This window comes from Chiloscyllium plagiosum, unplaced genomic scaffold, assembly GCF_037043375.1.
Source record: "Chiloscyllium plagiosum isolate Xiang-an unplaced genomic scaffold, Cpla_swu_hap1 HiC_scaffold_35, whole genome shotgun sequence".
Classification (NCBI taxonomy): domain Eukaryota; kingdom Metazoa; phylum Chordata; class Chondrichthyes; order Orectolobiformes; family Hemiscylliidae; genus Chiloscyllium; species Chiloscyllium plagiosum.
Genome location: NW_028270173.1, coordinates 49,870,274 through 49,889,133, shown reverse-complemented (window position 1 = coordinate 49,889,133; position 18,860 = coordinate 49,870,274). Strand labels below are relative to the sequence as shown.

The following is an 18,860-nucleotide window of genomic DNA, read 5'->3' as shown; positions in this document are numbered from 1 at the left end:
TATCTGTTCATGGAATCCTGTTGGAGGTGACAGAAATGGCAACCAATGATCCTTTGGATATGGAGGCTGGTGAGTAATAAGTGAGGAGCAGGGGATCGTATTGCTGTTGTGTGAGGGACAGTAAGGGGTGAGGGTAGAACTTCAGGAGATGGGTCAAACATGGCGAAGAGCCCAGTCAACCACAGTCATGGGGAATTCTCAGTTGAGGAAAAAGATGAACATTTCTGAGGCACCCAATAGAAGGTGGCATTGTCCGAACCAATTCAGTGGAAATGGAGAAACTGGGAGAATGGGATGGAGTCTCTGCAGAACCAGGATGTAAGGATGTGTAGTCAAGGTAACTGTGGGAGTTGGTGGGTGTGTAAAGGATATTGGTGGCTGTCTTTGTCCCTGGAACTGGAAACAGAGATGTTGTGGAAAGGCAAGGAGGAATCAGAGGTGGACCAGGTGAAGGTGAAACTGAGGTTGAAATTGTAAATGGAGCTGATAAATTTTGCCAATTCTGAACTAGAGGGGAAAGCTGCAGCATTGGTGTCCTTGGTATACGGGAGAGAGAGTTGTGGAGAGGGACCTGAGTAGGACTGGAAGAAGGACTGTTTCATGTATCCCACAATGAGACAGGCATAACTGGAGCCCTTATTAGTACCTCGAAGCTGAAGAAAGTGAGAGGAATTAAAGGAGAAATTGTTCAAAGTGAGGATGAGCTTGGCCACACGGAGGAGGATGGTGGTGGAAGGGGCTGCTTCAGGATTTTTTCCCAGAAAGAAGTGGACAGCCCTGAGAGCAGCCAGATGGGGGATGGACGTATCTCAGGATTGCATGTCCACAGTGAAGGGGAGGTGACTGCAGCCCGCACACTGGAAATCTTAAAACAAACATAATATGTAAGAAGAAATACAGTTGTAACTGAGGAGGGATTGCACTTGGGATTAAAAAAAAAGGATCAAGGAAGCAAGAAATAAGTTCAGGAGTGGGCAGGAGTGGGCAGAAACAATGGGTCTGCCCAGCCAATCCTGTTTGTGGGTTTTGGGAAGATGGAGGAGCAAGCTGTCTTGGGATTGGGGAATTTCGAACTGAGACTACTCTCCTTGGAGAAGGGAACGTTCAGAGAAAATTTTAGAGCAGATGCTGAGCTCATGGGAATGTTGGACAAATAATCGTACACTAGTTCCCTGTGGGTAAAGGGTAAAACCTATCAGAGCATGGTTAGGTGAATGGTGAAAGAACCAGAGGTGACATCAAAATAATATAAGGATCAGGAGCAGGAGTCTGCCATTCAGCCCCTCAAGACTAGCTTCACCATTTGATAAGATCACCAGGTTATGACATCACAGTCAAAAAGTGTGGTGCTGGAAAAGCACAGCGGGTCAGGCAGCATCCGAGGAGCAGGAGAGTCGACGTTTTGGGCATAAGCTTTTTATCAGGAATGTGACCTCACCTCTCTCTCCCTGTCCACCCTCTCTAAGCCTTGTCAATTGATAATTTGTTTGAGAAACAGAAGCATTAGGAAGAATAGAAGGCTATTCATCCACAGATTATTAATTATCCTGGAGATTGGTAGGATTTGGGATGCAGAGCCTGAGAGTGTGGCGCAGGGAGATTTGATTGTACCTTCCAAAACCAATTTGGATAATGATCTGAAAAGGAAGGATTTGCTGGATTCCGGGGAACAGGCTGGGGAATAGAACCAGCAAAGCTGTTTTCACAGAAGGCCAACACGAATGTTCTGAGCTGAATGGCTCCAGGTACATCAGCTCACTCTCACTGGGGGAAAACTTCAAGTAGATTATGAGCAGCAAGACTTTCACCCAGTTATCAAACCTTCAGATTCAGCAGTGGACCAATGTGGGGGAGAGGCCAGACCAGCGTGAGGTCAGTAAGAAATCTTTCACCCAGTCATTGACCCCCTGGGTGATCCAGTACATTCACATGCAGCTGACGCTGTACTGGTGTGAGGTCTGTAAGAAAATGGTCACTCAGTCTTCAAGAAGGTGTTTGTCCTCTCCTCGTCCCTTGTGATATATCAGTGCAACCCCACCTGGGGAGAGAGCTTTATACCAAAGTTTTCACCAAGTCTCCTTGTTGCTGGGCCATCGGTGCGCACACAAGTGAGGGTGAGGGACAGTGTGGGATTTAGGAGCCAAGTGGCTCATGATCTCTGAGCCTCCAGAGAGCCCAACACATCATCCTGCCCATCCCCACCGCGATCTGAGTATGAGGATCTTCAGAAAGACTCCTAGCCTGCTTATCATTTCTTTCCCCCACCCCCTCTGATATAACAGTACATAGACAATGGCCAATATCACAAGGGTATTAATCCAGAGATCCACAGAATATTCTGAGAGCCTGGGTTTGAATCCCAGCATGGCAGATGTGGAATTTGAATTTAGCAAAGCAAATAAGATTTTAATGATGAACATGAAACATAGAACAGCTCAGCACAGTATAGGCCCTTGGGATTGTGCTGATATTTTATCCTACTCTAAGATCAACCTAAGATAATCCTATCTGGCTCACAAATGCTCTTGAAGGAAGGAAATCTGCTGTCCTTACCTGGTCTGGCCTACATGTGACTCCAGACCCACAGCAATGTGGTTGACTTTTAACTGCCCTCTGGGCAATTGCAGATGGGCAATGAATGCTGGCCTAGCCAGTGATGCCCATATCCCATGAATGAATAGAAAAGGAAGTGAGCATCTCTGATTTCACCAAGTTTCTCAGCTTCTCCTGTCACCAGTACATTCACAACAGCGAGAATCTCTGAGGGCCCAGCATTTACCAGAGGGTTGTTAACAGCAAGAAAACATCAGCCACCAGTAAGTTCACAAAATGAAAGAAAAATTCTCGATTGTGATCCTTTCTGAAGGGACGTGTTCACACCAGTATTTTTACTAGTGCTTCCCCTGCCACACCACACACACAAAACACCACACTGACACACACACACATAGACACACACACACACTCTATCGATGTGAATCTGAGCAAATTTTACAAGTGTCAGGAAGGCTTTAATTGCTGATTGATAGATTTCTGATTATCAATGCATAAAGGGTGATGGGGATAGTGTGGGTAAAAGCAATTAAGGAGGTCGATCAGCCATGATCGTATCTAATGGTAGAGCTGTTAGACAGACACACACGCACACACGCGCACACACACAGCCACACACTCTTTCACACGCACACACAGCCACACACTCTCACACTCACGCACACACACAGCCACACACTCTCACACTCACACGCACACACACAGCCACACACTCTCACACTCATGCACACACACACAGCCACACACTCTCACACTCACGCACACACACAGCCACACACTCTCACACTCACACGCACACACACACAGCCACACACTCTCACACTCACACGCACACACACAGCCACACACTCTCACACTCATGCACACACACACAGCCACACACTCTCACACGCACACACAAACACACACACTCTCTCTCACACACACAGCCACACACTCTCACACTCAGGCACACACACAAAACCGCACAGTCTCACACTGACGCACACACACTCTCTCTCACACAAAGCCACACACATACACATGACACACACACTCACGCACACAGCTACACTCACTCACACACATACACACACAGAGCAACACACATGTTCTCTCTCTCTCTCTCACACACACAGAGCCCAACACACACACAGCCTGACGCACGCACACATATCCATACAACGCACGCACACATGCATACACACACACATATCCATACACGCACGCACACATGCATACACACACACACACCCATGCACGCACGCACACACACACACAATTTTTTGGCAAGTTCCACCTTTGCCCTGTACAGGACAATGTTGGAGAGATTATCTGGGGAACGGGGTTCAGGTCCACCCCTGTGTCGAACTCCAGGGAAGTTGTGTGGGGGGAGAGAGAGAGAGGGAGAGAGAGAGAGAGAGGGCAGGCGGTCAGTCATTTGGAGACTGCGCCTGGGCTCCCATCGATGTCCAGGACTGTTCTTGGCAGCGTTTCAGTAGGCCGAGTTCATTTTTAATCATTGTAAACAGAAGACAAGATCAGGGTTGAAACACTTCTTTGATTTAAGGTTTCTTTTGGGACCTTGAGATCTTCTTCGGATAATCTGAAATGTGGATAATTGATAGTCGCATGATTGAGGTTCCACCGTAGAAGATTACCCAGGCGTGCCCTATTCACAAAAAGCAGGATAAGTCTAACGTGGCCAAATGCTGACCCATCAGTCTACACTTCATCATCAGCAAAGTGATAGAAGGAATGCTATTGAGTGAATTCCTCACTGATGTTTGGTTTGGGTTCCACGAGTGACATTCAGTCCCCGATCTCATTACAGCCTTGGTTCAAGCACGGATAATAGATTGGAACTCAGGAGGTGAGCACGACTACACTTGATATCAAGACAGCAAGAGCAAAATTGGAGTCAATAGGAATCAGGGAAATCTCTCCACTGATTGGAGTAATATCTACCCTGGGTCTACAGCTCCAGCCAGCAGCTTCATTAATGACTGTCCTCCCGCCAAAAGGTCAGGGCTGGGAATGGTCACTGACAAGTGACCAATGTTCAGCACCATTCACAACATCTCAGGTACTGACACAGACCATATACAGCAAGACCTACGTGGGATCCTGGTTGAGAAGGTAAGGTATGATAAGAATAACAATAATAAGGTTGAAGATCTGAGATGCCTCAAGAGGGGCCTCTTGGTTCGAGATCGGTCAAAAGAATCGACAAATGCGGTCTATTCAAAAAGCAAGGGTCATTAGTTTATTGAATTAAGGTACCTTGACGTAATTCTGTCCAGCAACACAGAGATTGAAACTTCTGTGTTCCTTGGTGAAGCTGCACAATTACATTTGAAAATTACACATTTATTTTTAAATAATAGTACAGCATAAATCACAAGAAAGACCAATCACATATCATGAGGTGACATGATTTACAGCTAGTTAATCCAATTATATTTCCTGGGAAAGGGTTCTTCGTTCCAAAATGTCCAATCCACTGTGATATGGTGGTGTGATTGAAGACAGGCTAATCCAATGGTATTTTTTTTAAGAAGGATATCTTAGTTATGCAAATTGTCATGCCATGTATCAGTTCAAGGTTAGTTCAAATGTTCAATTAATGTGTCATTATTCTTCTTATGAAAACTCTATTGTCCTCTTATCTTTGAACTGCAACGTAATTCTGCAAATCAGCAGTATGTTCAGCAGTATGGTTCACAGGCCATTTTATAGTATTCTTTTAAATTGAGAAACCATTTTGTTGTGATAAAAATCTACATATTTTTGTTGCTTAAATGCAAATTTTAGATCCTCAGGGTAAGGGAAGCTACAGGGCAAATTGGAGCCTAAAGTGGACTTGGCTTTGTGACAGGAAGTAAATGATTGGTAAAAACGTTTGATGATTGGATTTGTGTATGAAGCTTGTGTTCAGCAGTGTACTGCAGGGTTCAGTGCTGGCCCTTTGCTACACATAGCGTACATGAATGATTTGCAAATGTATACGTACGTTACTTCACATGTCAATGTGAGACACCCAACCTCCAGTCAGTGACTGTAAACTACAGCTTTGTACAGGCAGTTAAGTGTTAGCGAAAATTACACCATTTGTTTTATTGATAAGGTCAGAAGTCACATGACACTAGGTTATAATCCAACAGGTTTACTTGAATCACAAGGTTTTGGAGAGCTACTCCTTCATCAGATCAAGGCAGGTGACGTTTTATTCATAAACAGATGATAGCTGATTAAACTTTTACAGTTTCAAAGCAAATCACTTGATGAAATACAATTCTCCATGGAATATGGAAACACTTGTTGAAAATCTTCTACATGGTTGACAGTCATGTACACTTTTTTTTATTGTAGAGGAAATTCAGAATAAAACCTTAGAATTAAGTATTGGCTATTATTGAATGCAAGCAACAGCATCTGAAATAATTATTTGAAGAAAAAAATTCTGAATCAATGAAATGGTACCACATAATTATAACAAAAGTTGAACACAAATGTAACTGTCATGTTTAACTCATCTGCCTCTTGCTGAAGCAGTCCTTGTGTTCATTCTTGGTCCATTACAGGAAAAGGGCAAACAACTAATTTGCTAGAAACCAACAAGTGTCGAAGTGTTCCAGGCTGCATGAAAGAACCATCTCACATGCTAGAGAACCAAGCTAAATGGCAAATATTACACAGAAAAAATCCCATCTTTGCAAGTTTAAGAGTTGATTGTTTCGAACATTTGAGAAACAAACAAAACCAGAATACATCGTTTGGTGGCAGTGAGCATCTATGACCAAGCCGAAACCACTTTAAATTAACAATACCACAGGTTTGGAAAATCAACCCACATTCGTGCCAGAAGGAAAGCATCTTGAATTGTACAGAAATGAAAAAACAGAAACATGGGCTGACAGAATGATGAATGTACTGCTAGAGCTCACAATGAATTAGGAAGCTGATTATATCTTAGAGGCATTCGAAACATTTAAACCAAAGCACAAACTGCCATTCAGTGGCTTCCTGAAAGGCACTAGCAACGGTGAGAGAGCCGAGATGCTTCCTTGACTTGATTCAATACACAAGCACCTTCATATTAAATGTGTCAGAACACACAGCAAACCTGTGGGAGGTGTTGTATGCTAAATGTCAGAGCTGCCTGACAGAAGTGCAAAGAAATTCCAGAAGGTAATATGCCGTAGTTCTGTCTATTATACAACAACAGAAAGAAAACTGTCCCTCTCCAAATAGATGCTTATACCAAGGAGATAGGGAGAGATACAAGGGGGAAAGACAACAGCATTGACATCCAAAGCTCCATCCTCAGATACTCCAAAAGAAAGGAACACTTTCATGGGCCTAAGAATTTCCATGTTGATGTCCCTGTAAGGAAGGTCATCGTGGAGAGTGATGAATGAAGCAAACCCACAAAAAAGCAGCTGCAAGATGCCTGATGTTATTCTTGAGGTCTCAGAGTGACAATTCCAATCTGAAAGACAAGGCCAGGAATAGAAATGGAGCTGGCACATACCTGGTTCTCAGTTGTTGCTACAGGTGAAAGATGGACTAGAAAATCAATGTGGAAAGACTCATCACTTTGTGAAGGTGACGCTGCCCTGAACCTGAATCAGATTAGAATCAGATTAGAGATGAGATCGACAAAGTCAAGGAGTTACAGATGGTTCGTGAGCAAGAGATCCAGAGATCACCTGGTCAGGTCCAGCAATCACAGCCAGCAGTACAGCTGCAGCATGGTGACTCAGTGGTTAGCACTGCTGCTTCACAGCGCCACGGTCTCACGTTCGATTCCAGCCTCAGGCAACTGCATGGAGCTTGCACATTCTCCCGGTGTCTGCGTGGATTTCCTCTGGGTGCTCCAGTTTCCTCCCATAATCCAAAGATGTGCATGTTAGGCGAATTGGCCATGCTAAATTGTCCATAATGTTCAGGGATCTAGAGGGTAGGTACATTAATCAGGGGTAAATGTAGGGGAATGGGTCTGGGTGGGTTACTCTCTGGAGGGTCAGTATCGACTTGTGGGCTGAAGGGCCTGCTTCCACACTCCAGGGATTTTAATTCTTAAAAAAATGACAGCTCAGTGAAAAATGGGGTTCCCACTGACTGGATCCAGAATAATTGCGCCCAACACAATACATGAAGATCACTTGGAATGGAGAAGTGGAAGCTCAGAGTCATAAAGTTGTGTACTGGACAGGCATCTACAAAGACATTGAAAATATAGTGTCTCCATGCAATGTATACCAGGACGAGAAAAACAGCCAATAGAAAGAGAGGATGATAGCTGCTGACGTACCATCCAGATCATGGCACGTTTGTTCACACACAATCAAGAATCAGAGCTCATAATTCAGGATGGCTACTTCAAGTTTAACCCTTTGATGGAATAGGTATAAGACTCACAGCAATGATCTCAGTAAAACAATTTTAGGGGCTTGCTGAGCAAGGGATCGCTGAAAGATTAATATCAGAGAATGATATCCAATTCCCAATCACAAAGTTGAAGGATTTCACTGAATAGTATGGGTTCAACATCATTTCCTTCACATCAAGATGTGCCCAGATCATCAACAGAATCCCCTGTGAAATGCTGAGACAAAGGGAGACCCAAACTTGACCTTCTGCTCACTTTGATCCACACCCCTCAAAACTTACATAGAGCCAAGGGGAGGTGATGGCCCATTGGTATTATCACTAGACTGTTAATCTGACAACCCAGGCAATGCTGTGGGGACCCAGGTTCAAATCCCATCTTGGCAGTTGGTGGGATTTGAAATCAATAAATATTTGAAATTAAGAGTCTAATGATGACCATGAATCAATTGGCAATTGGCAGAAAAACATCTGGTTCGCTAATATCTTTACAGAAGGAATCTGCCATCCTTGCCTGGTCTGGCCTCCATTTGACCCTGGACCCACACCAATATGGTTGACTCCTAATGCTCTCTGGGCAATTAGGGCTGGGCAATAAATGTAGACCTAGCTAGAGACATCCTCATCCTGTGATTGAAAATAAGCCAACTGTGGAGTTGTTGAATGGAAGATGGCGTAAGATCACTCTTTAATCTAACTACATTCTCCAGGTGACCAGGAGGAAGATGGACAACAATTCACTGGAGTAGAAGAAAGAGGAGGTTTACATTTAAACAAATATGCTCAAACTGAGCTGCGCTGTTTCTGGAAAAACTATACTTATACAGGGACCAGTCACAAATGCCTGGAGTTGAGCAAAACTGTCACTAATGCTGAGGTAGCAAGGTCATGCAAAATGTTGAGTGAAATTAGTGAGCAAATAAGAAAAGACTGAGTCCATATCCAACCTCCACCAGAGCTGGGAACATGGAAAAGACCATCAACAATCCCAGAAATGTCACTATCCAGGGAGTGAAGATGAACAGGATCACCAGAAAGAACATAGCATTAGCAATAGTGAGCACAATTCTGAACAACATGGAAACTTGGAGCAGGACGTGTCCATTCTGCCCTTCCAGCCTGCTGTACTATTCAATATTATCATGGCTGAACATTTATTGCAATGTCGCATTCCCACTTTTTCCTTTCGGTGCCTTTAAAAAGTGGGAATGTATCTCCATGCACAATAATACCTGGGCAACATCCCAGCATCTCATCACTGACAGCAACAAAAGCTAAATCTCCAAGTTGGAGACACAATGAGGTACCTCAGCGATACCATTCATTTCCAAATATCCACTGACAGTCTTCCTTAGTTTGGAAATGGTAATGACTGGAATTGGTCACACTGGGACTCCTGTTGTGAGCAGAGATTCCAGGAGCTGATCTTTGACTGAATTTAACTAAATTGTTGAAACTGAGGTGAAATGGAATATCTTGTTTTTAATCTTTCAGACACTCAGCATCATGGATTAGGTCCTCATTGAGGGTACTGGTCATCTGTGACTGTCACTGGGGTTGGGATGTTGTTATGAGCCCACAGGAAGCAGTTTGGCCTCGACTGTGTCTTTATTCAATTGACTGTAAGGTGGATCCTACGATAAGAGCCTCATGGTAGAGGTCACATGACAATGGAAAGCCTGGAGGTACATGATCACAGCATTACTTCTGTACTTCCCAAAGAGATGCTCACTCTAACATCTTTGCTGAAATTGGAAAGAATCGAATCAAAATCTGCAGTAAGTAGCTGGAAGTAGATGGATTGTGGGGAGATAGATTGCAGGTAGCTGTCTGCATCTGACAAATAAAAATCCTCTTAATGCAGTGATGTAAATGTGAAGCAGAGCACATTCTCTGCCTCTGGATCCAACACTGCTCACTTCAAATCAATCCTTGATCAAAAGATGGGATGAATATGTTTTATCCTCATGCCCTGCTGTAGTCCCAGTCTACCAGTTGCATCCTTTTGGATGAGACCAGCTTGATCAGTAGTGCTGCTGCCCAGTCAGTCTTGGTGGTGTACATTGAAATGTCCCACCCAAAATACGTTCAATGCCCCTGCCATACTCAATGTTTTCACCAAATACTGTTCATTAACTGGCGGGGGGGATGGGGGGGGGGAGGGTGTGGGGGATGAGGGGGGAAGGATGGCGCATGGTAGGGCCACTAGACCACCCACCCACCAAGATGAACCCAATGCAAACCTACAACTACAGCTGTCAACAGGTAACCATATTCCAGTCACAGGTTTCAGACTCCAAGCAGTAAAAACCCACAGGGGAATTCAAGATTTTGAATGGACTTACAATAGACATTGAGAGGTTGTTTCAACTGGATGGGAAATCTAGAACATGGGGAGAGAGTTTCCGGAACAGAGAACAATCATTTAGGACAGCAATGATTGTTAATTTGTTCACTGAAAGCGTTCGGCATCTTTGAAATTCTTGACCACCGAGACCTGTGGATGAGACATCACTGAATACATTTAAGATTGACATACAGATATTTGAGTTCCTCTGAGAATTGCAAGATCTGGGGAGTGAACAGGAAAGTTTAATTAAAGCTGATCACATTGAATGGCATTGTTGGTTTGATAGGCTTTATATTCTTCTCCTAATGTTATTTCTCATTTTTCAATGTCAATAACTGAAGCATTTTCAAACCACCATTGCCTGTTACAATATTACCAGAGATCTGCCAAAGAACATCTCACTCTCCAAACAGGAGAAAGCACAGAACACAGTATGAAGTGAATCAATAACTGCTTCTGTTTTGGTTACAGCTGGATGGAATTGGGTAAGTCAGTGAAGAGGAATCAGGAATATTTTATTGGAGAGGAATTCTTTTGTTCACAGAGGGAACAACTGAAACAACTGAATGACATCATTTACTAATTAGACATTTCATTACTGACATCATTTATTCCAGCCCGAGATGTGAATTATTTTAAAGATGGGAACCAATTGAACATGCCAGAAATCTTCCCATTCAATCTTTCCCAAAGTCCTTTCTTTGCGGCTTTGCCTTTGTATTCGGTTGGTAACAGCTCCTCGTTCCTGGCTATTTTTGCCATGATCTCAGCCTGTTGTTTGACTGTATTCAGTGACTGGATCCTCTCCCTGAACCCAGGCTTTGCCTCCTCTTTCTCAGATTGAATCAGCAGATCAATGTATTCTGGGGTTGACAATGGGTTTGGTCTCAGAGCTATTTCCTCAAGTCTTAAAATGCACTGAGACGATGTTTCAATCAACTCCAACACTACATCCTGCACATCCTCTAACTCCTGCTGAAGTTTCTTCATGATTTTCTGTTGTGTCATCTTTTCACCAGATGCTTTCTCATACTTTTCCTTCAGCTCTGCATATGTTTTTTTCTCCTTTTTGGTTTCATATTTAAATCTGTACTTTTGATTGAAATGAACAGACCAGATACATTTACCTGGACAGACTGTGCAGTATCCATGCTTGTTCATTGCTGCACATCCTATTTTACCATCATCATTAGGAATGCCACAGGGATAGTGACAGGTGATGAAGCATTTCTGACAGTTGGTTATGTAATTACCGCTCCCACTGATATCGATCTTCACTGGAACTGTGCTTTCTACCTCATACTCAAAATCTTTATTGGCTTCCAGATCGAGCTGATGTTGGTTCAAAGCTTGTTGTGTCTTCCTGATCTCCTCCAGTTTGGTCAAACCCATTTGGATTTGTGGCTGTAATCCCTCTATCGCAGCCTCCAGCTGCTGACGCTCCCTCAGGACCTCCTTTGTCAAACGTAAGCTCTTTGTTTCCATTTTGCTCAGAGCTGAAAAGAATTTCCTCATACTGTTTGATCCCATCTTCCAGAACATTGCATCAAAGGTATCGCTATCTTCCTCCTCCTCACTGCTATCATCAGGGCCCCTCTTGGTGACAGAGTTACCAGGAGTTGGTCTTTGAGCAAATATGGCTGAATTGTTGAACTTGAAGTGAACTGGGAAACCTTTTTTATCTTTGGGACACGGTACCTCAGCAACATTGATGGCCTCCAGAACAGGGGGAATCTGCCCATCAGCGAATGTCACCAGGATTCGGATGTTCTCTGCAATATCTTTACCAAAAATGGAAAGAATTGAATCAAAGACATATTTCTGTGTCGGGGTCAGACGAGCCAAAGAGGCCTGAGCAACAAAACACACGGCATCGATCTGATCGACACCACCTGGGGAAGTGAAGAACTCTCGGATCTGATCAGTGAGCAATTTATCTCGGGTTATCCCCCTGGTGTCTCCGAATCCTGGAGTGTCGATGATAGTGAGAGAGTAATCAATCTGGAATCCTGCTCGATAGTGCAGTTCATAGGCAGTGATTGATGATGTCTGACTTTCAGCCTGGGATCTTCCTGTCCCTTCATTGATTAATTTGTATCTGAAGTTGTCCTCCCATCCCACACCCAGGATATAGTTGACCATCCCATTGATGAGGGTTGTTTTTCCTGCTCCTGTTGCTCCAAGAACCATGATTGTCCTCACACTGTGTTTTCCAGTGGGTTTTCCAAAGGAGCATTTTATATGGTGTCCAGCCTCATCAAATACCTTCTTCTGTAAGGGCAGTGTGTAAATGGGAGGGTTCCCCCTGGCTGTTAATGTACATTCTCTGAGAAGTTTCACAGCCAGTCTCTTTGGCTGATTCTCTGTTTGTATTAAACCCTCCTCACTTGGTTCACTCAAACCTCCTTCTCCACAATCATTCTCTGTGTTGGAGGGAACTGCCTTTCCTTCTCTCAATCCTGTCCTGTCCTGACCATTATCAATGTTAGCTCCACTCTCAATCCCTGCAGAAAGAACAAGTCAGAATATATTAATATGGACATGAACATGGTGAATGAGAAAGGAGAAAAATGCAGATCAGCTAAGATAGTTTCCATGTGTTATATTTATGCTTTACCTGTCCCAACATTCATCAATGACAAAAACACTTGGAGCGGATCACATTGATTTTACAGGGATTAATAAAGTATCATATGGTGTGGATCATATGATCTAATAGTGTTTATTGATCTACTGTTAGTTGGATTGTTACCTGAGATCAGACAGTCAGATCGGTCATCACCCAATCGGAAAGCACAGTCCCGAGCTGCCTGTCGTTTCCCCTCTGTATGTCTGTGACTCATTGTTCCACACGATCCAATCCAGTCTCACCGGTAATTGAAGATCACAGCTTGATATCTGTCACACAGAGTCATAAAAACTCAAACCAGAGCTTAGACTTTCACAAACCATTGAGAACATACTGTACAGGTGCATAACAGCCTGATGTGGGACTGCACTACCCAGGACTGCAGGAAACTACTGAGGGTGGTATACCCACTCCAGACCATCATGGAAGCCAACCTTCCATCCATGGACAACATTTACACAGCTCACTGTCGTGGAAAGGCTGTCAACCATCATCAAAAGGTCAAGATTAGAGTAATGCTGGTCAGCAGGTCAGGCAGCATCCGAGGAGCAGGAAAATCAATGTTCCGGGCAAAAGCCTTTCATTCCTAGTGAGGGGATTTTGCCCGAAATGTCGATTTTCCTGCTCCTCGGATGCTGCCTGACCTGCGGTGTTTTTCCAACACCATGCTGATCTTGACTCTAATCTCCAGCATCTGCAGTACTCACTTTCGCCTACATCATCAAAGACCACTCCCCCCTTCCACCCTGGCAATGCTCTCCTACAACCTCTTCCATTTGGCAGAACATGCAGAAGCCTGAACCATGCACCAGCAGGTTCAAGGACAGCTTCTTCCCAGCCGTTATCAGACCGATGAATGGATGCCTTCGCCTCCAATAATCCTGACCTTGCTCACGTCACTCTCACTTCGGGCACGTCCTGTGTAATGTAACCTGTACACCTCGATCTCAGTCTTTTTTCATCTATTCATCCTTGCTTACTGTGATCTGCTGGTAATGCTCATTCCTGATGAAGGGCTTATGCCCGAAATGTCAATTCTCCTGCTCCTCAGATGCTGCCTGACCTGCTGTACTTTTCCAGCACTACACTCTCGACTCTAATCTCCAACATCTGCAATCCTCACTTTCTCCTTGTGTTGCTCCTAAACGAAGCTTTTCACTCTGCCTTGGTACAGAGACAATCAATTGATCAGTCAATCAAATCAGGAGCAACATGCCATATGGCCCATGTCCTGTCCCTGAGTCAGATTGCCAATCACGTTCAGACCCAAGACTGTAATAGCAAAGGACAGGATGCTAAGTTGTTTAAAATGAAATGAAAAGAAGCAGCTCCTTGAACAGAGCAAGATTAATGTCATACCAAGACAGAGACTGCAGCATGAAAGATAAAGGACAGATTCACAACCAAGTCATCATGGTATCAACACCACACATGGTGCAAACTGTTGCTGCTGGGAGAATATGAAATATGTTGTATCCATTGACAGTCTGTGCAGGATCAATTGATTGTCTGTGTTGTATCCACCTTCATATTGACGATACCCTCCATCATGTAATATGGCACAGCAACATGGAATGGAATAGTCTTCTGGCAAATCTGACAACTTAAACTGGGCTCCCTGAGGAGGTGTGAGCCAATAGCAGCAGCTGAACCATACACAACCACAATCTGTGAGCTCATGGCCCCCCTGAACCAGAGTAATAACCCTGGTGTACTGAGCAATGTAGGAGGGCTTGCCATGAGCAACACCAGGAATACACAGATGGGAGGTGTCAACCTGGGGAGGCAATGATACAGGAGAACTGACATGCTAAACAGCTTGAGACAGAGCTAAGTGATCCCATAACCAACAGATCAAATCTAAACTCCCATCACATCCAGTTGTAAATGCTGGTGGACAAACAGAAAACCAACAGTCAGAGGAGGAGGAGGCAGAAATACCCAGACCCTGACTGAATGGTCACCCACAGGCCCTGGTTAATGCTCAGGGACACAGATCAGAATTTCAGCATTGCAGCTGGCAGAATTCCAATGTAATTCAGAAACCAGGAATGATTAGTGAATGGAATACGAGGCCACTCAGCCCTTTGCACTTGCTCCACCATTCAATAAGATCAGGGTTGGTCTGATTTTAACCTCCGCTCGACATTCCTGCATATCCCCAATAATCTTTCATCCCCATCATCATCAGGCACCTATCTCGCTTTGCATGCAAAATATTTCAAGGTTCTGCATCCACTGCTGTTTGAGGAAGGGAGTTACAAACACTCACGCCCCTCTGAAGGAAATAAGTGCTTTGTTTTAAACAATGACACCCAGTTCTCGATTCTCCCACAAGAGAAAACATCCTTTCAACGTCCCTCCAGTCAAATTCCTGCTGTATTTGCATTTTCATTACATTATTTCTGACTCTTCTAGACTTCCAAGGGTTAGGATTAGCCTGTCTAGCCTTTCCCATAAGGCAATCCACTCATTCCAGGTATTGGTCTGGTAAACCTTCTCTAAGCTGCTTCCAACATTAACATGAATGGCAAGTACAGTGATCAGCATTGTACACAGTACTCGAGATACAGTCTTACCATTGCCCTGTATAACTGAAGCACAGCCTCCCAACTCCTCACAATCAACTGCAACATTCTAATAGTTTTCCTGATTACTTGTTGTTCCTGCACATTAACATACGGGGATTCATGCAAAGTTAAAAACCACACAACACTAGGTTATAGTCAGAGTTTGCAGTAGAGTAATGTGCTGCGGTGCCTATCCTTGATCAAGATGCATGTATCCAAAAAGAGACAGTTGCTAACGAGTAATCCATGGTGAGTTTGATGGTGATATGAAACTCATTGGGAACACTGTGTAGTTGTTTCAGTGATTCCTTAATATGGGTCCAGAGGAAGAAAATGTATCTGGTGTATAGTGTTGGTTGAACGTCCTGCATAGAGAAGAATTCTTGTTTGAACCTGTGCATGAAATGTTTGGCATATTGGGTGCAAACTTGGTCCCCATGGCTGTTCCATGTGTCTGGATGAAGAACTGGTTGTTGAAGATGAAAATGTGGTCAAGGATGAAGCAGATGAGTTGTAAGACGGTGCTAGGAGATTGGCAGTTGTTGGCGTTGAGCACTGAGGCTGTTGCCCTGATGTTGTTATTGTGGTGGATGCTGGTGTAGGTGCTAAAGATTGTGACAAGGAATGAACCCAGTTCGACTGATCCGTGGGTGCTGAGTTTCTGTAAGGAATCTGGAGTTTCATGACAGAAGTTGGAGGTCCCCTGTACAATGGGTTTCAAGATGCCTTTGACATAGCCAGAGAAGTTCTCACACAGGGTCCCATTGCCTGATACGATGGGGCATCCTGGTGTATTGGCTTTGTGTATGTTCGGAAGGCAGTAGAAGTTGCCTTCACGAGAAGTACGTGACATGAGGGTCCATATGAAACTCTGAAAGACTGAGTGACACAGTGGCACAGTGGATAGCACTGCTCTCACAGCACCAGAGACCTGGGTTCAGTTCCTGCCTCAGGTAGCTGTCTGTGTGGAGTTTGCACATTCTCCCTGTATCTATGTGGGTTTCCTCTGGGTGCTCCGGTTTCCTCCCACAGTCCAAAAAATGTCCAGGCCAGGTGAATTGGCTATGTGAAATTTCCAGTAGTATTAGATGTAGGGGAATGGATCTGGGTGGGTTGCTCTTTGGAGGGTCAGTGTAGGCTAGGGCTGAAGGGCCTGTTTCCACACTGTAAGTAATCTAATCAAAGTTTTGATAAATGTGTTCTTCACCCAGACCCACAGAACAGGCATGGGGACCCCAATATCCAACATTTTCATGCAGAGGTTCAAACAAGTCTTCTTCTCTATGCAGGACCTCCAACCAACACTATACACCAGTTACATTGACAACGTTTTCTTCCTCTGGACCCATGGCAAGGAATCACTGAAACAACTACACAGTGATATCACCGAGTATCATATCACCATCAAACTCACCATGGACTATTCGTTAGCATCTGTCTCTTTTTGGACACATGTATCTTGATCAAGGATAGACACCGCAGCACCTCAATCTACCACAAACCCATGGATACCCTCGCAATGGTACTCTAATTTTCCTCGCTTCTACCCGAAGCATATTAAGATAGCCACCCACTGCAGACACACCCTACGCATACACATGATCTCATTAGATTCAGGATAGGTTCCTTTCAATTATAAAATGACAAACACAACTCCTTTACACAATAAAGGAGGGAGCCAGAATTTAGAAAACTGAACAAATTACAGTGAACTTAACATCCGTCATAGGGACAATGTTCAAAGTTATGATTAAAGGTGGGTACTTTGGATACATTCGAAGTAATCAGGCAGAGCAAGTATAGTTGTGTCAAAAGGAAATCATGTTTAACAACTTTATTGGAGTTACCTGGTGATATAACTTGTGCTGGAGAAGAACAGAAACAAGTAGATGTACTGTATTTAAATTTCCAGACGCAGTTAATAAAGCGTCACATCAAAGATTAGAGTAGAATATAAAATCTTATGATGTCAGGGGTAACATAATGGCACATATTGCAGATTGGCTGGCTCTGATATTGGTTGGGTCGGTTTAGGTGATGGTGAACTGGTGGCACAGGGACAGCAGTGTTGATGGTACCATCATTGATGGTAATGGGCTGGCTCAGGACTGACCGATTAACTCTCTTCAAGCTATGTCTTTCCTTTTGTCCTTGATTTGTAAATTATTCAAAATGGCACATTATCCCAGTGACAAATGAAAGTTTTACACTGTATTTTATTGTATTCTGTGACAATAAAATCAAAATAACTCAAATAAACAGAAATCCTGACGTAACACCCACAATGGGGAATTTCCCGGGAATTTCCAATGGGCTGATTTACCCGGTAACTTCAATCTGATCATGTAGCTGATCTCAAAGTGAAGCTGAGGCCTCAGTCAGATCAGCCATGTTCGTATCCAATAACAGAATGGCTTCAGGGGCTGAATGGCCTCTTCCTGCACCTCCTTCTCTCCTAGTCTGGACCCAGCCCGGAATTCCTGTTTGGAAAAACCCAGAAGAAATAGATAGGATATTTGGGTCAGTAAAAGCTTCCCAGGAAGTGGTGCCACTGCCTGGAAGATCTGGTGCCTCCATAATCCCTGCCATTAGACACTCGCCCACAGCGACTGATCAGGACAACATTCAAGGGAGAAATGGGAAGATACCCACTGGAACTTCCTGAACGTGGGAATGCACTGACTGTGTGGTAACTGCCCAGGAGACTGAATGACAGGGGGTCATTACCCACCATCTGGAACTTTCGGTAAAGGTCTCTAACTCTCCGGGAGATGTGGGGACTCTAGAGGGTTCAGACTGACTTACCTTGACAGTGAGCCAGGAAAGGACAGAGCGAGTTAAACCAGCTCCAACTGCTGACTAGATACAAAACTGACTGTCACCAAACACTCACATAGAAACCCTATCAATAACACTGACCACACCCCATCACTCTCACTGAACTCCTTCCCCATAACTGATCTCACCATCCTCCTGTAACTGATTGCATTTAAATGCAGTAACTTTGATCTTTATGGGATTTGAAATATTCTAACATTGTCTGACATAAGTGTGATTCATTCACCCACACCACAAATGAGACATACTCATGGAACTACTGTCACACTAACACAGCCATTGTCACACTCACACACATTCTTACTGTATCACAAGAACACACCAGGCTCTCTCACACTTACACATACAAACAGATTAACTCACTTTCAACAGGATCCCTTGACATTAGATTATTTCACTGAACTGTAAAAGAAGTGCCTGCTTTCTCACTTGTGGGGGAATCACTGCAGTGAGTGAGGCAGCAGTGGAGTTACTGAGTCTCCTAGTCCCGTTGGTCAGGGAAGGGTAGGGGACTGATCCAACATTATCTGTGTGTCACAACACATCA

General features: G+C 44.0%; 1 protein-coding gene across 4 annotated transcripts in view; it reads right to left on the bottom strand.

The window, feature by feature from the left end:
- Nucleotides 1–4,781: 4,781 nt before the first annotated feature.
- Nucleotides 4,782–18,860, bottom strand: part of LOC148140830 (uncharacterized) — a 51,169-nt gene continuing 37,090 nt past the window's right edge. For 3 of the 4 annotated variants that reach the window (XM_087979601.1, XM_087979602.1, XM_087979603.1), the window contains 2 exons: nucleotides 13,029–13,174; nucleotides 4,782–12,780 (listed from right to left, as the gene is read on the bottom strand). In XM_087979601.1, coding sequence (XP_087835727.1) covers nucleotides 10,907–12,780; nucleotides 13,029–13,119 — 1,965 coding nt within the window. In that variant the 5' untranslated portion in view covers nucleotides 13,120–13,174 and the 3' untranslated portion in view covers nucleotides 4,782–10,906. Of the gene's footprint in view, nucleotides 12,781–13,028; nucleotides 13,175–17,322; nucleotides 18,355–18,860 lie in introns of those variants that run through there. The other variant, XM_087979604.1, reaches the window with a different exon arrangement.